Genomic DNA, 24,734 nt, shown 5'->3' with positions numbered 1-24,734 from the left:
GATTCTCCTGCCTCAGCCTCCTGAGTAGCTGAGATTACGGGTGCGTGCCACCGTGCCCGGCTAATTTTTGTATTTTTAGTAGAAATGGGGTTTCACCATATTAGTCAGGTTAGTCTTAAACTCCTGATCTCAAGTGATCTGCCCGCCTCGGCCTCCCAAAGTGCTGGGATTATAGACATGAGCCACTGTGCCTGGTCTTAGTGAATCTTTTCTGATAGTTTATGAATTGGTGTAATACCAGATGGTCTGTTATAACCAAAGTTGAAACACCGGATAAATGTAATGAGAGAGATAGCATTACTGTTTAGGGAGCATTTGGACATGAAACTAACTCCTGTGTGTTGTTAAAAAAGCTTTGCTACCTTTTCTAAACAAATTTTACAGAAAAAAATCTTACAGGCTCGTTGTGATTGTTCGTGCCTGTAATCCTAGCACTTTGGGAGGCTGAGGCAGGCAAGCCCAGGAGTTTGAGACCAGGAGATAGCAAGACCTGTCTCTACAAAAAAAAAAAAAAAAAAATAGCTGGGTGCCGTGATGTATGCCTGTAGTCCCAGCTATGCAGGAGGCTGACATAGGCAGATCACTGGAGCCCAAGAATTTGAGGCCACAGTGAGCTGTGATGGTCCCACTGCCCTCCAGCCTGAGTGACAGAGAGAGGCCCTGTCAAAAAAAATTTTACAAGATCTGTATCACTTTTTAAAAAATTGTATATAAAGTACAAGTTATTTTTAATAAACAGGTAATTACAAAAGACACTTTAAAAATATTCAAACAGCCGGGTGCAGTGGCTCATGCCTGTAATCCCAGCACTTTGGGAGACCAAGGCGGGCAGATCACCTGAGGTCAGGAGTTCGAGACCAGCCTGGCCAACATGGTAAAACCCCATCTCTGCTAAAAATGCAAAAATCAGCTGGGCTTGGTGGTGTGTGCCTGTAGTCCCAGCTACCCAGGAGGCTGAGGCAGGAGAATCTCTTGAACCTGGGAGGTGGAGGTTGCAGTGAGCTGAGATTGTGCCATTGTACTCCAGGTGATCTCAGGTGACCTCAGGTGATCTCCTGGTGACCTCAGGTGATCCACCCTCCTTGGCCTCCCAAAGTGCAGGGATTACAGGTGTGAGCCACTGCGCCTGGCCTGTTTTTTTATATAATGTTTTTTGAGTGTCTTAATCTGCAGGTTCTCTCTCTGTTTTATTTTATTTTATTTTTAAGACTGTCTCACTCTGTAGCCCAGGCTGGAGTGCATAGTGTGGTCATGGCTCACTGCAGCCTTAAACTCCTGGGCTCAAGGGATCCTTCCCCTCAGCCTCCCGAGTAGCTGGGACTAAGGGGCATGCCACCACACTTGGCAGATTTTTCAAAAATTTTTCATAGAGGCTGGTCTCAAACTCCTGGCCTCAAGTGATCCTCCTGCTTTGGCCTCCCAGAGTGCTGGGGCTACAGGTGTGAGTCACCACACCTGGCCTCTGTAGGTTATTTATCTGTTGAAGTATCAGGGCCATTTGACCTGTAGAGTTTCCCACAGAGGATTTTGCTGATTTTATTGTCATGATTCAGTTCTACTCTCCCTTGTTTTTCCGGCAAATTAGCTGCTGGATCTAGAGGCTCAGTGAGGCACAGATTTGATTCCCTTGTTATTGTGGTATCTCCTTTCATCAAGAGGCGTATAGTGTTTGGTTTTCTGGTGGTTCTAATTGTTTACCACTGTGAAGCAGATTACCCCAAAACTTAAGTGATTTGAAATAAAAAACATTTTATTGTATCTCATAACTTTGTTGATCAGGAATTTGAGCGGGCTCAAATCAGCATCCAGGATGCTGATTGTGCTCCTTCAGTTTTCATCCATTTGGTGGTTGGGCTGGTCTGGAGGTTCTAAGATGGCTTCATTTACATGCCTGACAGTCTGGTGGGAATGACTGGAAGCCTGGATTCAGTTCGGCCCCTGTAACTTTCCATGTAGTCTCAGGGCTCTTCCACATTCTCTCTAGCAGAGTAGTTTTAAGTTTTTACAGGCAGTGGCTTTCCTCAGAGTAAGTGTTCAGGATACCAAGGCAGAAGCTCCAAAGATTCCTTTGACTTACTTAACCTTGAAAGTCCCAGAATGTCACTTCCTGCCATATTCTATCAGTTAAGCAGGGTATGAAGGCCGGTGCAGATTCAAAGGCATGTAGATTCTACCTTTCAGTGTAGGATTAACATTATATTCGCAGCTATCTTTAATCCACCTCATTGTTTTTTGTGTGTGATGTAACTGGCTGTTATTGTTCAGTGCTTAATCCATTAATTGTGGGTTGTGAAGTGTTAACGTTATAAATCTGTTATTTCTTTACTTACATGCTATTAGGTTGGTGCCAAAGTAATTGTGGTTTTTGCCATTAGAATACTTCTATAAAGAGACTCTTCTCTGTTAGGTTACTTAGGAGTACAGTTTATATAGGAAAACCAAGATAAATACATCATTTTTACCCTTGTAAGATAATGAGTTTATGTCTGCTTGTAATTGTTAAGAAAAATGGCCTGTGGTGGCCAGTTTGTTTTTTCCTTGTGTCCCTTAGCTGAATCCTAAATTGTCCTGTCTCTGGCCAGCTGGTTGCCTCCTTTGCCCCTCAGTACTTTTGAAATGACTCTACTAGTTTTATTGTCTTCTGTCCTTTCTAGTATGACAGGATGCATCATGTGCCTATCTTGTGTATTTAATATTGGTATCTTTTAGTGGGAAATTGAATTTAAAGACTACAATGTAGGCACTAGGGATGCAAGTTGTTACTGAGTTGGACAGTGTGTTTAGGGCTTTCAGTGGATAGAGCTAGGAAATTATATATTTTTATATATCTATATAATATATATAAATTATCTACACGTGTATGTATACAAGTGTAGAAAAGTATGTATATAAATAGTGGCTATAAATACTTAAAGGTAAAATACCTCATGAATTTATAGAGATATTGCCTTTTCAACTACAGCACTATAAAGTTTTTAACTTAAGCCTTTTTATGTCTACACTTCCTTTCTTCCATACTGAGAATCCAGGTTGTGAGGGACACAGAGGGTGACAGAGTATCTCATAATTACTCAGTAGCTCTGTCCCACATTAACCTAGTCAGTAGCCTCAGACTAACAATACTAACACTACTACCATCAGTATATACACCAAAAACAAGCATAGTTTTGCATGTGCTCTCCCCTTTCTTCCACACTGTGTCTGTACAGAGCTTGTAATCATTATATACCATTTCTCTTTTGACTTTCATTTATTCTTAATTGTTGTAATAAACTATGTTTAATATTCATCCCCAGTCCTTATGTTGATGCCTTGTTCTCTCTAATCAGTTTGATTTTTTAAACAGATTGTTTAGGAAGGGCTTAGAGGAATAATATCTACATTTTTGCAAGTAACAGTTTCTGGCCTTTATAATTGAAAATCGGTTTGACTTGACATAAAATCTTTGTCACATTTTCTTTCTTAGCATATCTTTACCATGTTCTTTCATTTTCTTCTGCCATGAAGTGTTCAAGTCAAAGTAGATGATAATCTAATTTTTTCCCTTATAAATCAGTTGCTCTTTTTATATAGATGTCCAAATTATTTTATTTTCTTCTTTAAGTATATTAATTTTACCAGATTATGTCTCAGTATTGGTTGTTCTGGGTTGGTATTTTTAAGTATATGATATACTCTTTCAATGTATAGTTTCATGTCTTTCTCCCCTACCCCCCAACATTTCAGAAACCTTTTCTTTTTTTTTTTTTTTTAAGAAACGGGGTCTTGCTCTGTCACCCAGGCTGGAGTGCAGTGATGGGATTATATTCATTTATTTACTCTTCCTCTTTTGGTAACTTTGATACCAAATTTTTTAAATTAAAAAAGATTAGTGGTAGGATCATAGTGCACTGTAACCTCAAACTCCTGGGCTCAAATGATTCTTCCTCCTCAGCCTCCTTAGTAGCTAGGGCTATAGGCACCACACCCAGCTAATTTTTAAATTTTTTGTAGAGACAGAATCTTGCTATGCTGCTCAGGCTGGTCCCAAACTCCTGGCCTCAAGTAAGCTTCCCGCCTCCGCCTCCTAAAATGCTGGGATTACAGGCGTAAACTGCCTTGCCCAACCAGGAGCATTTTCTTGAATTACAGTTTTTGATAATTGTTCTGTTTCCTTGTTTTGATTTTCTTCTTCAGAGATCTCTGTTGTCTATATGTTAGATATTTGCCTGTGTTCAATATTTGTCATTTCCTCTTGAATGTTTTTAAATTTTTTTGTTTAAAAAAAACACTCCTTTTCATGTGTTTCTCTTAAGACATTATCTGGTGTTTAGTCACATGTGAAATTCCTCCTAGTCTTCATCTCTGAAGGGATTTTTTTCTTTAATTTCTAATTTTTTCCTGAGATTTTTACCTAATTTCTGAAATTTTCCTTCTCAATTCTTTTCTTCTGTATCTTGTATCATTTTCTTAATGTTGTTTAGCTCATTTTGAAGTAATAGGCTAGGTTTTTAAACCTGTTTTTCTGGTCTTCTTTCCTCGTAAGGTATTACTCTGCTTATTTTCTGTTTCAGCCATATATGACATTTGACCTCAGTTGCTTATTTTTGTGAAATTAGTTTTTCTGAATTTCTAGAAGGAGGTTTGATTAAGGATAATACTTCCAACCTTTTCTTCCTTCATCTCTATTATACTTGTTCTATATTATTTTGGTTTTTTTCATAGCAGTTTTTCCTCAATTGGGGTCTCTTCCTGACTGTTTGGTTTCAAGGTTTTATAAAGGCTAAACTGTTGGCATCCCCTTCACACTTATACTCACTGGCTACTGGATTGGGTAAAACCTCCTCCTTTTTCTTTCTCTTTTTTTTTTTTTTTTTTTTGAGACGGAGTCTCACTCAGCTGCCCAGGCTGGAGTGCAGTGGTGCGATCTTGGCTCACTGCAACCACCGTCTCCCGGGTTCAAGTGATTCTCCCGTCTCAGCCTCCCGAGTAGCTGGAATTACAGGCACCCGCCATCATGCCCAGCTAATTTTTGTATTTTAGTAGAGATGGGGTTTCACCATATTGGCCCGACTGGTCTTGAACTCCTGACTTCAGGTGATCTGCCTGCCTCAGCCTCCCAAGGTGCTGGGATTACAGGCGTGAGCCACCGCGCCCGGCCAAACCTCCTCCATTTTCAACTGCCATCCTCAGATTGGCTCCTTGTAGTTTCCGGTGAATCTGTGTTGGTTCTTGGTGTTTCTCTGTTCTTAGGTCCATTAGACACCCTGTTGTTTGCCTCTGCTTCCACATTTACTGAGACTAAAACCACACAGGTCTTACAGGTGTCACTGGTTTGTCTCCTTCCACTTAAATTTTGGGGTTCTTGTAGATACCGTTGGAGATAACTAGACAACACCTAGTTTTGTTGCTATCTAATGCTCTTTTTTTTTGAGGGATTTGTGGAGATTGTATAAAGCTTCATAGAATCTTTTTGCTATTTAAAACTATATCGGCTAGGCATGGTAGCTCACGCCTGGAATCCCAGCACTTTGTGAGGCCAAGGCAGGAGGATCACTTGAATTTAGGAGTTCAAGACCAGCCTGGGCAACATAACGAAACCCCATCTCTGCAAAAAAATACAAAAATTAGCCAGGTGTGGTAGCAGACACCTGTAGATCCAACTAATAGGGGGCTGAGGCAGGAGGATCTCTTGAGCTCAGGAGGTTGAGGCTGCAATGAGCTGAGATTGTGCCACTGCACTCCAGCCTAGGTGACAGAGCGAGACCCTGTCTCACAAAATAAAAAGATATTAATGTGAGCAAAGTAAAGATATTCTGATGGTCTATTAAATCATAGGTGTGCTTGGGTTACTGGTTAATCAATGGCTAAAAACTTTGGAAGATTTTTTTACTTGAGAAAGGAAAATTGGTGCTATTAGTACTACATTAATTAATTAAACATTTGTTGAATACATTTGAGACATGATGTTTGGACTAAAAAGTACAAAAATTAGTAAAATGTACTATATCTGTAAAGAAGTTAACACCTCATGCTTACTTTGCACCCCTTATTTCATTGAAAGCTAAGGTTGGGGTTTTTTGGTTGGGGGCGGGAAGGGTGGTTTTTTTAAAAACAGAGTCTCACTCTGTTGCTTGGGCTCAAGCAATCCTCTCGCCTCAGCGTCCCAAGTAGCTGGGATCACAGGTGCATGCCACCATGCCCAGCTAATTTTTTATTTTTTATTTTTTAAGTTTTTTTTAGGGTCTCACTCTCACCCAGGCTGGAGTGCAGTGGTGTAATCTCGGCTCACTGCAACCTCTGCCTCCTGAGTTCAAGCTATTTTCCTGTCTCAGCCTCCCGAGTAGCTAGGATTGCAGGTGAGTGCCACCACACCTGCCTAATTTTTTTGTATTTTTAGTACAGACTGGGTTTCACCATGTTGGCCAGGCTGGTCTTGAACTCCCGACCTCAGGTGATCTGCCCGCCTCTGTCTCCCAAAGTGCTGAGATTACAGGTGTGAGCGACTGTGCTGGGCCCCAGCTAATTTTTTAATTTTTTTGTAGAGGCACGGGGGTCTTGCCATGTTGCCCAGGCCAGTGTCAAACTTCTGGGCTCAAACAGTCCTCCCGCTTTGGCCTCCCAAAGTGCTGGGATTATAGGCATGAGCCACACGCCCAGCCTAAAGCTAAGTTTTATGTCAGTAAATCTGTAATTAGGAAATTCAGGGTCTTTATTTTCCATTTACTTTAGGAACTTGTACAAGCCATTTATTCTACCTGTTTCTATATCTTAACTTGCTTCGTATCAATCTTTGGAAAGATCTTGAAGGATATACAAGGATTATGTATTACTTGTGAAGAGCTCTGTCTTCATAAGAAATTGACCCCTTCTCTTTACAATAGACACTATTCCCAAATTGAGGTTGAAATTTTTTTCAGTCCATTATTGCGTCCATGTTTGTCTTCTTCCGGAGGCTGTTGAGTGTAGAATTGGATTAGAATTAATCTAATTAATTAGTTGTCTACAATCTACTGCACGATATTGTTTCCAAAGTTGACTTCAAAATATGACTCCCCTTTGTAATTGTGACTAGCTACTAGAGACCAGATTTTATACTTTGGTTCTTCTTATTATGTCTATAGATAAGTTTATTTTTCCATTGAAAATGATTTCAGTAACATGTGTAGCACTTTGCCAAGTAGTAATACATCAGAAAATAATTGAAGGGGCCAGGCACCGTGGCTCATGCCTGTAATCCCAGCACTTTGGGAGGCCGAGGCAGGAGGATCACCTGAGGTCAGGAGTTCAAGATCAGTCTGGCCAACATGGTGAAACCTCGCCTCTACTAAAAATACAAATATTAGCTGGGTGTGGTGGTGCACACCTGTTATCCCAGCTAGTCAGAAGGCTGAGGCAGGAGAATTGCTTGAATCTGGGAGGCAGAGGTTGCAGTGAGCCTAGATTGTGCCACTGCACTCCAGCCTGGGTGACAGAGTGAGACTCTGTCTCCAAAAAAAGAAAGAAAATAATTGAAGGATGTGAAATATTTACTTGAACCAAGATAGTTTTTCTGCTATTTAATCGGGAATTAATAATTAAAATGTAGGGCTACTGAGACCAGTATGAAATATATTCTCATATTTATAGATATATTAAAACAGCTTCTGGATTCAATTCTTAGAGTGAACAAAGCTTTATTTTAAGCAAGAAAAGAGAAGAAACATGCAGCCATAGATTAGGATTGGAAATTATACAGTGACATTTTAGTTTAGTGGAGACTTTTGGAACATTTTTTTCATACTCTTGACACCCACACAGTCATTCAAATCAACAAGATTGTATCTACTAATTTAACTGATAGCTCTCATGCCTTCTTAGAATGAGTCAGATTTTAGGTAATTATTTTGTTGAACAGGGCCTATAACAATGTATTTTGAACTGTTGGCTGAATTACTGGGTAATTTAGCTTGTCAGATTTTTCTTTCTTTATACTTTGGTCTAAATATGTTTATATAAGTATTGAGGTTATGGCATTAAAATTAGAAAAGTAGTCTTCTTTAAGACATCTTTGTCTAATACACTTTCAGGTTCATGCATGGGAGATCTCAGACCAGTTGTTACAGATCCGACAGGATGTGGAATCATGCTATTTTGCTGCACAGACCATGAAAATGAAGATTCAGACCTCATTTTATGAGCTCCCTACAGACTCTCATGCCTCTTTACGGGACTCATTGCTAACCCATATCCAGAACTTGAAAGACTTGTCGCCTGTCATTGTAACGCAGGTAAATCCTGTGCTTCTCATTAGAGAAATTTGTATGGCCATTTGGATTTATCAGGATTGTTTTAATTCTTATTGCTAGGCCATGTGAGGTAATGTTAACTTCATTACAGATGTACTGCTATGTTCTTGTAAGTGGATAGAAAACGAAATTGTTAATCTTTTGTATTAATCTTGGAGTTCATTTGGTTTCACACTAACTTGATACCAGAAGTGGTTAAGGTGAGTATGTGGTTTCACAGGCATGCTAGGTCAGAGGTTTAGGTAGTTGCCTTTTAAGAAATTCTTTCAGGGCTGATTGGCTTTAGTAAAGGTCTCATGAATGAAAGGTTGAACTAGAGCATCTGTCCTTTCCCCCTTGGACAGGGAAATACATTAGATAGGAAAACCGGAAACTTCTGTGAGTATATACTCACATGTGTTCTCTTCCTGGCATAGAAGTGCCCTTGAAGAGGAGGCTTTTCTTAAGTCTTCAAGATGAGAAATGGAAAGAGAAGGGAAATGGCAATCCATTACTTGAGAACTGAGTCAAAGGTCTGACTTTGTTAGTAGCTTTGACCTTTGGCATAGTGTAATTTATATGTCTGTGAAGTTCTGTGGTATTGCCAAATAAAAGTAAATATTGGTATATTTTGAGGAATGTCTGTAGTCTGTTGTTTCTGACTTCATTTCTTTTCTTTTCTTTTTAATTTTTAAAGGTTAACTCTTAAATTTCAGCAATTTGTAGCTAACCCAGAAGAGTTTACATCAGATATATAGAATTGGAGGTTGGGAGAAATGGGGGAAGGAGGTTAGTCTTAGTTGTCATATTGTTTGGAAGAAATGTTTCTTTGCTTCCCAGTTAATATTTATTGTAACCCTATTTCTGTTTATCTGTCTTCATTTATTTAATCTCTCTTATTCAGCTGGCTTTAGCAATAGCAGATCTTGCCCTACAGATGCCTTCCTGGAAGGGATGTGTGCAAACACTGGTGGAAAAGTAAGTAATTTGTATTGACTGTATGTTAGCATTTGGAATTGCCATTAACCTACACAGAGAAATTTGTTAGCAATAGCTAGATATTTGACTATTTCCCTTAACTCTTAACATAGAATTATGTTATTAACCTTTGTTAGATTAAGTGAAACTTATCTAAAATTTTAAATACTACTGAAATATATTGTGTGGGATGTAAAAGACTAGTAATTTATGTAACACACACTTCTTGAATTAATTGCAGCAAAGTCTTTTATTGCCTTGTGGATCACTCTCACTAACTGGCATGACAGCCATTTTGTAAATATATAGAATTTAAGATTATATTAAATGGGAGGTTGTTATGAATATATGTTCTTACTAATTGGAGTTTGTTTCACGTTTGTCAGAGGGGCAATATTCTTTTTAGACACACAGAGCTTGCTACTTTGAAACAAGCATTCCTTCTGGGTCCTGGCAAGATAACCTTGATATTTGCTTGCATTTGGTTGGGAAGTTATTTTTGAACAAAGTAGAATTACTTTTTACCTCCAATATAGTGTGTCATTAAAGCATTTTACGCATAACTTTTTATTTATTTTATTTTATTTTGAGATGGAGTTTCGCTCTTGTTGCCCATTCAATGGTGCGATCTCGGCTCACTGCAGCCTCCACCTCCCGGGTTCAAGTGATTCTCCTGTCTCAGCCTCCCAGGCAGCTGAGATTACAGGCATGTGCTACCACGCCTGGCTAATTTTTATATATTCAGTAGAGGCGGGGTTTGGCCAGGCTGGTCTCGAACTCCTGACCTCAAGTGATCTGCCCACCTCGGCCTCCCAAAGTGCTGGGATTACAGGTGTGAGCCACCTCATCCAGCTTGGATAACTTTTTTAAAAATTATTTTTATTTTTTTGGAGACACAGTCTTGCTGTGTCACCCAGGCTGGAGTGCAGTGGCACAGTCATGGCTCACTACAACCTCAGCCTCGACTTCCCGGGCTCAAGTCATCCTCCCACCTCAGCCTCCTGAGTGGATAGCTTATTTTTTAAATAAAATTTTTATTGGGGAAATTGACACATGCTCCTTGAAAAAATTCTAACAGTATGGAAACCTTCAAAGTACAAAATGAACCCCATCCTCTCTCCCTATCCTTATATTTTATTTTTGAAACAGGGTCTCGCTCTGTCACCCAGGCTGAAGTGCTGTGGTGTGATCATGGTTCACTGGAACCTGCAACTCTTGGGCTCATGAGATCCTTCTGCTTCAGTCTCCCGAGTAGCTGGGATTACAGATGCACACCACCATGCCTGGCTAATTAAAAAATTTTTAATGTAGAAACGGTCTCCCTGTGATGCCCAGGCTGGTCTCGAACTTGTGGACTCAAGTGATCCTCCTGCCTCGGCCTCCCAGAGTGCTGGGATCATAAGCATGGGCCACCACACCTGGCCCTTAACCCTGTATTTTATAAGCAACCACTATTAACAATTGGCTATGTAGAGTTTCCTTTATGCATTTTAAAATAAATAAGTGCATATATATTTTAATGTACATATACCTATATATTTGTTCACCCATATTCAATATGTTTCATACATGTTTTTCACTTACTACATTATGGACATTTTTTTCATATTAGGACATATAGATATCATGTTCATTATAATGGCTATGTTTCATTGAATAACTGTGTCCTTTTTTTAATCTTAACTAATTATGGAGGACATTTATGTTTGTATCTTTTTTCTCCCCCTTAACAGTGGTGGGAATGTTGCTTTTGTTGTTCTGAGTTACTCTGATGGCTGTTATCTTATGTGATTGTGTATTTTCTGGCTATAAATAACATATCTCTGCTTTTTTCTTTTGCAGATACAGCAATGATGTGACTTCTTTGCCTTTTTTGCTAGAGATCCTTACAGTGTTACCTGAAGAAGTACATAGTCGTTCCTTACGAATTGGAGCTAATCGGCGCACAGAAATTATAGAAGATTTGGCCTTCTACTCTAGTACAGTAGTATCTCTATTGGTGAGTCAGTTTGAAATACTAAGTTGCTGCATAAAGGCAGAAAGCCATGGTGGTTATTTTGTAATCCAATTGCATTATTGTGAAATAGCTTTCTTTGCAAAATTTAATGATGATGCTTTGGCATTTATGTAACACCTTACCATTACAACATACTTTCAGAAACTATGCTTTTTAAGTTTCTGTATAATCCTCTAAAGGTGACGTTATCTCTTTTATGAATGAGAAATGGACTTTAGAGTTACACAACTGTTAATTCAGAATTTGAACTAAGGCCATCTCATTATTTATCTTGTGCTCTTCTACTGCTTAATGCTCCAAACTGTTGGCTGTTAATAAAGGATCTTGCAAAGGGAAGTGTGTATAAATCTACTTTACTAAGAAAGAATCCTTTCTTTTTTTTTTCTAATTGATACATGATAGTTGTACATATTTATGGGGTAACATGTATTACTTTTATTTTTTGAAGCAGGGTCTGTGTCTCCTAGGCTGTAGTGCAGTGGCATGATCTCAGCTTACCGCACCCTCCTCCTCCTGGGCTCAAGTGATCCTCTCACCTCAGCCTCCTGAGTAGCTGGGACTACAGGTGTGCGCCACCATGCCCAGCTAAATTTTTTATTTTTTGTAGAGATGGTGTCTCTCCATGTTGCCTAGGCTGGCCTCGAACTCCTGACCTCAAGTGATCCGCCTGCCTTGGCCTCCCAAAGTGCCGGAATTACAGGCATGAGCCACTGTGCCTAGCGACATGTATTATTTTTGTCCAAGTATATAATATGTGATGATCAGATCAAATCAGGTGATGATCAAATTGAGATATCTATCACCTCAAACCTTTATCATTTCTTTGTGTAGGGAACATTCTAAATCTTCTCTTTCAGCTATTTTGAAGTACTCAATAAATTATTAACTATAGTCACTCTGTTTTGCTGTGTAACACTGTAACTTATCCTTTCTATTCAGCTGTATTTGTGTACCCATTAATCAACCTTTCTTGATCCTCCCCTCCCCGTTACCCTTCCTAGCCTCTGATCACCATCATTCTACTCTTTATCTCTATGAGATCCATTTTTTTTCACTCCAACATAGCAGTGAAAGCATGTGATATTTGTCTTTCTGTGCCTGGCTTATTTCACTTAACATAATGTCTAACAGCGCCGTGCATGTTGCTGCAGATGACAGGGTTTTATTCTTTTTGTGGCTAACGAATATTTCATTGTGCATCTATACCATTGTTTCTTTATCCATTCAGCCGTTGATAGGTACTTAGATTGATTCCATATCTTGGCTATTGTGAATAGTGCTGCAATAAACATGGGATTGTAGACATCTTCTTGATATACTGGTTTCTTTTCTGGGTATTTACCCAGCAGTGGGATTGCTAGATCATATGGTAGTACTATTTTCAGTCTGTTGAGGAACTTCCATACTGTTTTTCATAATGACTGTACTGCTTTATATTCCAGAGCGTTCCCTTTTCTCTGCATCCTTGCCAGCATTTGCTATTGATCTTTTGCCCATTTTTTAATTTTTAATTTTTTTTTGCTATTGAGTTATTTGGGTTTCTTATATATTGTGGTTACTAATCTCTTGTTGGATGGGTAGTTTGCAAATATTTCCTCCCATTCTGTAGGTTGTCTCTTTACTTGGTTGATTGTTTCTTTTGCTGTGCAGAAGCCTTTTAGATTGACCTTTGTCGACTTTTTTTGCTTTAGTTGCCTTTGATTTTGAGGTCTTACTTAAGAGATCTTTGCCCAGATCAATGTCCTGCAGCATTTCCTTAATGTTTTCTTGTAGTAGTTTTATAGTTCACATCTTACATTTAAGTCTTTAATCCATTTTGATTTGATTTTTGTATATTGTGAGAGATAAAGGATCCTCTCTTAAAGATGAACTGAAAGGTGATAGAAGATTTTACTTGACCTTTGAGGAGTATCGCATTATGGATGAGCTAATACACATTTTTAAAAGAATTAGATGTGATTAAGCTCCTTTCAGTTAGTTGATATTTTTAATACTCTAGAGCAGGAGTGGATAAATCTATAGTTTATGGGTTGGCTGCCTCTTTCTGTAAATAAAGCTTTGTTGGAACACAGTTATGCCCATTTGGTTATATTTTGTCTGTCCATTATTTTGGACTACATCAGCATAATTGAGTATTTTTCACAGAGACCATATGGCTTGCAAAGTGTAGAACGTTTATCTGTTTTTTTAATAGAAAATGTTTACTGGTTCCTAAAGTAGATGCTAATAAATTGATTAGCCCATATCTCATTTTTAGGTCTTTATAGTCCAGCTTAATTTTCTCAATAATGTGGTTATACAACTTGAATATCACTTACTGAAAGGCTTGGGACCAGAAGGGTTTTAGGGTAGGGCAAAAAAAGTAGTGTTTAGGATTTCTGAGTTTTTAAAATTTTGGAATATTTGCATTATACTTTCTGGTTCAGCATTCCTAATCTGAAATGTTCCAGTGAGCATTTCCTTTGAGCGTTATGTTGGCACTCAAAAAGTTTTGGATTTTGGAGCATTTTGGAGTTTTGGATTGGGGATACTTAACCTATAGTAAATTATTTTTCAGAGATGTGTTTCAGTATAGCAAGATCATAGATCTTTTTGTTTGAAAAAAATTAAAATTCTATTAAAAATTGTATTCAGTTTTGTATTAGAAATTCATTGGAGAACTGGGTGCGGTGGCTCACCCCTGTAATCCCAGCACTTTGGGAGGCTGAGGTGGGTGGATTACTTGAGGTCAGAAGTTTGAGACAAGCCTGGCCAACATAGTGAAATCCTGTCTCTACCAAAAATACAAAAATTAGCCAGGTGTGGTGGTGCACTCCTGTAGTCCCAGCTAGTCTGGAGGCAGAGGCAGGAGAATCTCTTGAACCTGGGAGGCAGAGGTTGCAGTGAGCCAAGATTGTGCCACTGCACTCCAGTCTGGGCAATAGAGGGAGACTCTATCTCAAAAAAAAAAAAGAAAAAGAAAAAGAAAAAAGAAATTCATTGAAAAATAATTCTTTTAAGTTAAATATATGTTTTTCACTTAGCCATTTATTTTAAAGAAATAGTTTTATGGAAAATTAGAAAATATGGACAGCAAATTACACTCAAACCATCTGGAGATCATACAGTTAACCCTTTAATACATATCCTCTATGAACATATTTATGGACATATATTCAGATTTTTTAAGCCCAAATGAAATTATACTTTACTTATTCTTCTGCATCTTGCTTTTTCAGTCATCTGCTTACTTTTTCAAGTTAGTAAGTTTTCATATCATCTGATAAACCCAGACCATATTCACATTTCACCAGTTGGTCCTAAGATATTCCTTACAGGCTGGGCGTGGTGGCTCATGCCTGTAATCCCAGCACTTTGGGAGGCTGAGGCTGGCAGATCACAAGGTCAGGAGCTCGAGACCATCCTGGCCAACCTGGTGAAACCCCATCTCTACTAAAAACACAAAAATTAGCTGGGCGTGGTGGCATGCACCTGTAGTCCCAGCTACTCGGGAGGCTGAGGCAGGAGAATTGCTGGAACCCGGTAGGCAGAGGTTGCAGTGAGCCGAGATCGCACCACTGCACTCCAGCCTGGGCGACAGAGTGAGACTCTGTCTCAACAAAAAGAAAAAAAAAGATACTTTTTACAAAGAATATCCAATCTATAACTATGCCTTGTATCAGGTTCTTAGTCACAGTCCCACATTCTGTTCCTTGTTTAAAATAACATGACTTGTTGAACAGATTGTACCAGTTGTTTTATAGAATTATCTTACCTTTATAATTTTCTGATTGCCTCTCCTTCGTTTCATTTAGCTTGTTTTTCTTTTCTCTGTATTTCCTCTAATTGGAAGTTGTATCTGAAGCAGCCCTTCTCAGTAGGGGTTCCTCAAGAGAATTAAGCCTAAAGCCTTCATTATATGTAATGAATTCTCTCCTCTACATTAATAATGGTTCTAGCTATATACCGTCCTTAGGATAATTAAGAAGATAGGCACTCAGATAATTTTCTGAAGGGCTTAATTCTATACAATATATTTTTTTGTAGATATAGAGCCTCTCTATGGTCTCAAACCCGATCTCAAGTGATCCTCTCTCCTTGGCCTCCCTTAATGATGAGATTACAAACGTGAACCACCACACCCAACCTATAGGATATAATTCTTTCCTAGAATCCTGATTGAGAAAAACTGAGAGGCTTAGAGGATTAGTTTTTAAAAGTTAAATATTTTGGGCTAGCATATATCATAGGTACTTGATGCTATGTCTTAGTATATATACAGCATTCAGTTGACTTTCTATTAGTGATGCTAGGGTTGACCACTGGATTAAGATGAAAGTCTGATCCTTCCATTTTTAAAGTTCACTTTCCTCCTTTGTAATATAACGTAGTTTGTGTGATGGTAGCTTGTTATTTTATGAATGTTCAATTCCCTATCAGACTTTAGCCTAATTGTTTTACATTACAGTAGATAATCCCTACCTTAATCAATAATTTCATTATGGGCCAGGCAATGTGGTTTATGCCTATAATTCCAGCACGTTGGAAGGCTGAGGTGGGACGGTTGCTTGAAGTCAGGCATTCAAGACCAGCCTGGGCAACATAGCAAGACCCTGTCTCAAAAAAATAAATTAATTAATTAACCAAGCATGGTGGCATGCACCTGTAGTCCCAGCTACTCAAGAGGCTGAGGCAGGAAGGATCACTTGACCCCAGGAGTTCAAGGTGGCAGTGAGCCACGATTGGGCCAGTGCACTCCAGTCTGGGCAACAGAACAAGACTGTCTCTAAAAATAATAATAATTTCATCATGGGTTGCAAAATGATATTTGACTATTTCTGTTATTTCTTGTACATATAAGTTGGCATTCTTATGAGCTCCTACTAGAAAGGTAGGATAAATCTTAATTCTTTTCAAAATGAAGATTTATTTTAAAGCTGCCTTGAATTTTTTTTTTTTCTGGCTTTGTCTTTTTGAAGTATGATGGACTCATGTTCATTTAGGTCCAACCAGATGTCTCCTTTCCAAGTTTCAGAATCCCATTCTTTACCAGTCAGTTTCCTAACTTTCACATGAGAAATGTGGAGGGACTGTAAATTCACCTGTTGTTTGTAATTCAGCAAGTCACACAACTAAGTTTTGTATACGAGTTTCAGCAGTACTAACTTTGTAGCTACAAAAAGAGCAGCTTTTAGACTTGGCATGAAAGCTCTAGTGCTCAGACTATGGCCTGAGTTGAGAGTTAATGGACTTGAATTTGTCATTTTCTTTTTGTAAGCACTTGTGAACTTAAAATAATCCAGTCCACATGTATTTTGTGTCATGGTTACTGCCGCAGCAGTCAACTACAGCAGCCATTTGGGCATTCAAGGCACGTGCTTGACTTAGCACATCATGACAATCAATCACAGGTGATATTTTGGTGAATTGTGACGCAGTCTGAAAAATATATTTCCTGTGGTGCTTAAAAATGTCTCTAATTTTGTCATGTAGCTTGTCTTGTTATAGAACCCAGGGGATGAAATTAGTCCAAAATGGCCAAGAAAAAAATAGGCATGTGGCTATAATGCCAGGTTCCAAACCCTTCTTAAGACCTTTTCTCATTTAGTTTCCTGCACACTCTCCTTCAATGACGACATTCTGTCCTGTTTCTTGTTAGTATTATACTTTTGTGGTCTGTCCTAATGGACCATTCCTAAACATGGTGTTGAACTTTTTGAAGTTTTAAACGTGTTTCTGCTTGCTCTCATAGCTAAACTGAACCTGTGCTTCTAACATTTTTGTCTCTCCACTTTCTATTTTGTTAATCTAAGATCTCAATCCTTATTTATCCCTGCTATCTTTTTACTGGTGAGCTCTTCTGGACTCTGTGGCATTTATCTTGAAGCTTTTGAGGACTTTAAGAGACAGATTTTTAACATAGCATAGCTCTCAAAGAGGAACAGAAGATAACTCTTAGTTCTGATGTTTTAGAATGTATGTTTGATTTAATTTGCAGAATTTCATCTTTTCAAAGAGATTAGTTTTAGAAACAGGTTTTTTTCAGAATTTGGTCTTTCAGTTTGAGTCAATAGTTAGAATGTACAAGCAAATCCTTCCACTTGTATATATCATGTCTTATTAAAATTGAAATGTCATTCAGGAAGTATAAAGGCCAAGTGATTATGTAATGAGTTTATATCAACAGCATCAAAGATTCAATTGAGAGTTTGAGACAGGTTGAGGGGGAGAGAGAATGAGTATCAGCTCTTAAAGAGAACTCTCTCAGTGGCTCCAGTTCATGTTAAGGGAACTTAGTTACTCCGTTCATTTTGCTGCTTTCAGCCTTGAACGGTATTAAGTTAAGTGCTCCTGTGCATTTATTAGTTTATGTATTACATATTTAAATATATTGCATATATTAGTGTCATAGTCTTTTCTAAAAATTCTGGCCATTTTAGTGCCTGGCATCCCTGAATATTTTCTTTCTGAGTTTCAGGGGAACAAAGAAAGTCTTGAGTAAAAAGTAACTAGAAGAACTTAATGGGGCCAGAACCATATTTGTGACATTTTCTCATCTCATCTAGTGTGTTTTCTGGTGACTTTTAAAATGTTGTTTTATTTTTTAATTTTTTTGTAGAGACAGGGTCTTAACTTTGTTGCTCAGATTAGTCTAGAACTCCTGGGCTCAAGCGATCCTCCCACCTCAGCCTCCCAAAGTGCTGGGATTACAGGTGTGAGCCACTGCATGCAGCCTATGATGACTTTTTACAAATACTTTCCCCTCTAAAGCAAGGGCTCTCAGTTCTTTCCTTTCCTGCCATTCTTCCTTCTTTTTTTTTCAGACAGAGTCTTGCTCTGTCGCCCAGGCTGGAGTGCCATGGCGCAGTCTCAGCTCACTGCAACCTCTGCATCCCGGATTCAAGCAGTTCTCCTGCCCCAGCCTCCCGAGTAGCTAGGATTACAGGCACGTGCCACCACACCTGGCTAATTTTTGTATTTTTAGTAGAGACGGGGTTTCACCATGTTGGTTAGGCTAGTCTCAAACTCCTGACCTTGTGATCCACCCACCTCGGCCTCCCAAAGTGCTGGGATTACAGACGTGAGCCACCGCGCCTGGCCCCTGCCATTCTTCCTTCTATAAATACTTGGATATTTACTGTGTGCCTCTTGTGGCTTTAGATAGTGACAGATGTCTCAGAAGTCTATATCCTAGACGTAAACTTATGTGTATACTCATAGTTATGTGGTTAATTTCTCTGCAAGTTAGCTGCAACTCCACCTTTTTCCAACAAGCATATATAATGCAATATGCACAATAAATGAAAATGAGTGGAAGTGAGTCTGCATTTAGTTAGCAATCAAGTTCTGATGTTATTCATTACAAATGATGTATACTTCAAGCTGACATACTTAAAACTAGTAAAATAGTTGGTTCATGTGTGATAGATGATTCTGTTTCCCCATGCTGTTAATATTTCCTGTATTTCTAACTCATTGCTTGCAAGAGCTTTTTTGAAACATTCTTTGTCTAGAAAAAGATGCATTACATTTTACTTTGGAAAAAATATATGTCACAGAAACAGACTACAAGGAGAAACATTGAGTTTTAGTCTAATTCTGTTTTATCTCTTTTACAGTATTTATAGTAGTATCACTTTCTGTGGGATGACATGTTTATTATTCTATTGCCAAAGCTGAAACATTAGCTTTTCTTATGGAAATATACAGTAGTATGCCTAGCTTACTCTAGCTTATTATCTATTCTATATCAACCAGGTATATAAATAAGTAAATTACTTGTAAAATAATTTTTTGGATAATAAACCTTAATGCAGAAGTGAGAACTAATGAACTAGTAAGTTATTTCTGAAACAACTTGGGTAAGTCTGTAACCTCTCTGTACTTCAGTTTTCCCATTGAGAAAGTAGAGACAATAATAGTAGCTACCTATAAAGTTGTATTTGGGGATTGTGTTAGTCCAGTCTCATGCTGCTATAAAGAAATACCTGAGGCTGGGCTCAGTGGCTCATGCCTGTAATCCCAGCACCTTGGGAGGCCGAGGTGGGCGGATTGCCTGAGGTCAGGAGTTTGAGAGTTTGAGACCAGTCTGGCCAACATGGTGAAACCCAGTGTCTACTAAAGATACAAAAAAATTAGCTGGGTGTGGTGATGTGCATCTGTAATCCCAGCCACTTGGGAGGCTGAGGCAGGGGAATTGCTTGAACCAGGGAGGTGGAGGTTGCAGTGAGCCGAGATTGTGTCACTGCACTCCAGCCTGGGCCGCAGAGCAAGACTCCATCTAAAAAAAAAAAAAAAAAAGAAAAGAAAAGAAAAGAAATACCTGAAACTGGGTAATTATAAAGAAAAGAGGTTTAATCAGCTTATGGTTCTGTGGGCTGTACAGGCTTCTGCTTCTAGGGAGGCCTTAGGAAACTTAACAATCATGGTGGAAGGTGAAGGGGAAGCAGACACATCTTCACACGGCCGGCAGGAAAGAGAGGAGGGGGAGGTGCTACACACTTTGAAACAACCAGATCTCGTGAGAACTCTAACACAAGAACAGCAAGGGGGATGTTCACTCCCATGATTCAGTCACCTCCCAGCAGAACCCTCCTCCAACACTGGGGATTACAATTTGACATGAGATTTGGGTGGGGACATAGAAGAAGAACGAAACCATTTCGGGGATTAAGTAGATTAGTAGTATTTAGAACAGTGGTGCCTAGCTGGATGCAGTGGCATATGCCTGTAGTCCCGCCTGGGCAATGTAGCAAGACCCTCTCTCTTAAAAGGAAAAAAAAATAGTGACACTTAAACTTAAAAAGCACTTTTAACCATTGGCTGTTTTATTGCCATCCTTCTCATTATTATACTTGTAAGGTGATTGAAATAATGGTTTAAATATATAGATTAACATTATTCATTTTAAGTTTTTTTCCCTATTCAGATGACCTGTGTAGAAAAAGCAGGAACAGATGAGAAAATGCTTATGAAGGTTTTTCGCTGTTTGGGAAGTTGGTTTAACTTGGGAGTTTTGGACAGTAACTTCATGGCTAACAATAAATTACTAGCACTCCTTTTTGAGGTTTTGGTAAGTAATGACCTTATTTATCAAAGTATTTCTGCCAGTCACTTTTCGTAACTAACCTGCTGGGACATAACAATGTTTTTAAATTTTTGCACAGTAACTGGAAGGTGTGTATTAAGAATGCAGCAATGTTCCTTCCTTGCTACGAGGTACCAAATTAGAAGTATCAGTTTTAATACTCCTAATAGGATATAGTTATGTTTAAGAGGAAAACAATCTTATATGTTGATACATGATTTACATATTAAAATCCAAATAACCATTGGTATCTTTTTCCTTGTTTTAAAAATATAAAATTATGTATTTCAATAATGGTCATTGAATCCTAGACATTTCCATGATATAATTATGTGTGCATCACAAGTTTAGGAAAAACAGAACAGGAAGAATTAAAAATTATGTTTAGTGCATCTAGAGACAATTATAGATTAAGATATTATCTTTGTAGTTGAGATTAAACATTGTACGTGCAAAATGGATTTGGGTTTTTGAGATTAGTAGAATAAGTACTAATGTCTTTTTTATATACTTGTGTGTTTCTTCTTTAAGCTTTGAAAGTAGCAGTGCCTAGTAATATAGTCTTGGTAGATAGGAGTCAGGGAGTGATTAGAATAAGATTACATTTTAGAACAAGAAACATAACATTATCTCAAGCATAAATATTATTGAAGGGGTCTTTGGAAACATGAAAAACTGTCTCTTTCTGCTGGAGGGTTTCCTTCAATGAAAATATATTAGTATGGAAGCTGCATGTATTGTGAATGTATGCCGATGCGCTATTACTTAGAAGATAGTACCATGATGCTAGATTGATGCCACTGTGAATTAAAGAAAAGAAAGACATTTTTCAAGGAGACATTTGGCATGTCATTGGTAGTGTATTTCTGTGTCATTTTTGCATCAGAAGCTAAGTCTTAGGAAAATTAGGATGCCAATCATTGTTTTGCTTGCCATTGTCTGTCTCCATGTATGTTGGTATCCTTCCTCAATAATGATAATATTTATTATCACCTCAACAAATAGTGTGAAGAGTAATCACTGTAAATAAAGTCATGTCCCACTTTTGTTTAAAAAATGTACATGTGATTACATATAAATGGAGGACCGTGTAGAATACACTTCAAACTTAACAGTGGTAATTTCTGGGAATTGGAATTGGAGTAAGGAAGAAGTTAATTAGTATGCCAGGATTATATTATCTCCTCTACTGATCCAGTGTCAGGACCCCTCTGTCACTAGTAAGAGTGTTTATCTAGAGTCAGGGTAAAATATATTCTCATTTTTACATTCATTCAGTGGTTTAAAATCATGCTACTTTTTTTCTTTTTGGGGGGAGTGTCACAGGGAGTCAGGGTGTCTCCCTGTCGTCCAGACTGGAGTAGCTCCATTGGCATGATTGTAGCTCACTGTAGTCTCAAACTCCTGGCTTCAAGCAATCTTCCTGCCTCAGCCTCCCAAGTAGCTGGGATATAGGCATGTGCCACCATGCCTGGCTAATTTTTAATTTTTTCTAGAGACAGGGTCTCTCTTTATTGCCCAGGCTAGTCTTGAACCGGCCTCAAGCGGTTCTCCCACCTCAGCCTCCCAAAGCACTGGGATTACAGATGTGAGCCACCACACCTGGCCCATGTCACATTTTATTTTGATGTTTGGACCATGACTTTCTTGTACAACTTGCCCCCAACAGCTCTTAAAAAAAAAAAAAAAAAAAAAAAATTAAAAATTAAAATACTTCATATATACAAAAGAATAAGTATGAACACTTACTATTTATTTATTTATTTATTTATTTATTTATTTTTGAGACAGAGTCTCCCTCTGTCGCCCAGGCTGGAGTGCAGTGGCGCAATCTCAGCTCACGGCAACCTTTGCCCTCTGGGTTCAAATGATTCTCCTGCTTCAGCCTCCTGAGTAGCTGGGACTACAGGTGTGTGCCACCACACCCAGCTAATTTTTTATTTTTTATTTTTTTTTATTTTGATAATGAGTCTCACTCTGTCGCCCAGGCTGGAGTGCAGTGGCGCCATCTTGGCTCACTGCAAGCTCCGCCTCCTGGGTTCATGCCATTCTCTTGCCTCAGCCTCCTGAGTAGCTGGGACTACAGGAACCCGCCACCACGCCTGGCTAATTTTTTGTATTTTTAGTAGAGACGGGGTTTCACCGTAGTCTCAATCTCCTGACCTTGTGATCCGCTGGCCTCGGCCTCCCAAAGTGCTGGGATTACAGGCATGAGCCACTGCGCCCGGACAATTTTTTGTGTTTTTAGTAGAGACAGGGTTTCACTGCGTTAGCCAGGATGGTCTCGATCTCCTGCCCTTGTCATCTGCCCACCTCGGCCTCCCAAAGTGCTGGGATTACAGGTGTGAGCCACCATGCCCAGCTCGAACACTGACTTTTTATAACTTGGTAATATAATGAGAATCTCTGAACCCACTATTCAATCTAAGAATACCTAATGAATAATTTGCATCTTTGGACTCTCCCAAACCTGCTTATATAGCTTTTTGTCCCACTGGAGATTTTAAATATCCTTTTTAAAAAATTATTCAAGGAAGACTAATACGCCCTTACTAAGTGTATTCAACCTCTCAACTGTACTCTCTTCACTAGAAACCCGGGAGGATTCCCTTCTTAGACCTTTTCGTCTGCTCTGATTTGCATCAGTTGTTCTTTAGATCTACTCCCTGTCATCTTGGGACTTGTCTTTACTGTGCTTTCTGGATTAGGTTAGCTGTTTCTCAAACCCCCTCAAATAACTTCTTCAGAAAAGACATAATGGAAAGTAAACTTGGAATTTTTGCATACCTGAGAACTGTTTTTATTTTGCTTTCAATCTTGATTGATGGCTCAGCTAGGTATTAAGTTGTAGGTTGAATATTATTTTCCTTCAAAATTTCAAAGGCCTTGCTCTCCTTTACTAGCATGCATCATTGTTAATGAAAAGTCGGAGAACTCTGATTTCTGCTCCTTACTATTACCTCCTCCTCTCTTCCCCTGAAATTTTACAGACCTTTGTTTAACTCTGGTATTCTGAAATTTCACAATAATGTGTTTAGATATGTGTCTTTGATACTTGTTGAGCCCTTTCATTTTAGGTAGTACTTGAGTATCAGAAAAAGGATGGAAAAGATTTTCACACACTAGAATAGGGTAGGGAACACATGGCTTTCCATTTGGAGGGGCTGGTGTGAACAAGAACATGGAGATTAGAAATGATATGACCATGGCTTAGGGACAGAAAGGCTGATTTGCTTGACATGTAAGGAAATAGAAATGGGATTGGGAAGATTGATGGATGTTGTCTTATGGAAGGCTATGACTTAACTGTTACACATTTAAAGTACGTGTTCAGAAAGAGGCTATAATTGAAAGAAAGAAAGAGGCTCTAATTGTTTTCCTATTATACTTATCCATCACTATCCTCAAAGGATTGGTTCCAGGACCACCCACTACCCCTGCCCCTCTGTGCACAGTTTCCAAGAGACGCAGATGCCCAAGTTCCTTATATAAAATGGTGCAGTATTTGCATATAACCTACCCACATCTTCCCATATACTCTAAATCACCTCTAAATTACTTATAATACCTAATACAATGTAAATACTATGTAAATAGTTGTTATAGGGTAATTTTTAAATTTGTGTTTTTCATTGTATTATTATTTACTTATATTTTGAATATTTTCTATCGATGGTTGGTTGAACCCTAGGCTGTGCAGGGCCAACTGTAGATCACTCCTTAGTGATCATACTTCTTGCTTCTCTATTCCTGCTACCTCCCCAGCAACAGGATAAGACCTCATCTAACCTACATGAAGCTGCTTCGGACTGTGTATGCTCAGCTCTCTATGCCATTGAGAATGTGGAGACTAACTTGCCATTAGCCATGCAACTTTTTCAGGGAGTGCTGACATTGGAGACTGCTTATCATATGGCTGTGGCACGTGAAGATTTAGACAAGTGAGTAATTGTTTAAGTCTGGAGCCCTGGGTTTACCTACAGTCTGGTCATTCTTTTAAGTCACTTTTTATTATTCATCTGTCATTTGTGATTCTCAGTGATTCTGTAAAGTACAGATAGTGCTTCCTAAAGATGCTCTACTATGCTCTTCTGAACCTAGAGTGGCAAATTGGGTGCAGGGTTTGTAGAATTACCATAGAAAGGTAAGGCTTTAAAAATTAGAGACAAATTTTAAAATATCAAGTGTGATTTGATGGGAATTTTTATTCAAATGTTTTAATAATTGAGAATTTGAACTGACAAGTCATTTGTGTAGGAGTGTATGATCTAGGTAAAGGTGTCTGTTATGGGGATTGTGATACAGCATAGTAAATAATCACTAGATGTCCCTTAGACTGAGGAACCTTTTATTTATTTGATTAACTGTGCCTGTATATACTTATAATATCCAGATTTCTGACTCGTTGTTCTCATTCCCCTGTCTT

At 38.6% G+C, this 24,734-nt stretch overlaps 1 protein-coding gene across 3 annotated transcripts in view; it reads left to right on the top strand.

The window, feature by feature from the left end:
* Positions 1-24,734, top strand: part of TNPO3 (transportin 3) — a 97,990-nt gene that overhangs the window by 27,407 nt on the left and 45,849 nt on the right. For all 3 annotated transcript variants that reach the window (XM_054559071.2, XM_054559072.2, NM_001133800.1), the window contains 5 exon segments: positions 8,049-8,249; positions 9,151-9,224; positions 11,067-11,223; positions 20,150-20,293; positions 24,074-24,249. In XM_054559071.2, the coding sequence (XP_054415046.1) occupies positions 8,127-8,249; positions 9,151-9,224; positions 11,067-11,223; positions 20,150-20,293; positions 24,074-24,249 (674 nt within the window). In that variant the 5' untranslated portion in view covers positions 8,049-8,126.

The sequence above is a fragment of the Pongo abelii genome, chromosome 6, assembly GCF_028885655.2.
Source record: "Pongo abelii isolate AG06213 chromosome 6, NHGRI_mPonAbe1-v2.0_pri, whole genome shotgun sequence".
NCBI classification, from domain to species: domain Eukaryota; kingdom Metazoa; phylum Chordata; class Mammalia; order Primates; family Hominidae; genus Pongo; species Pongo abelii.
This window is presented reverse-complemented; position numbering and strand designations above follow the sequence as displayed.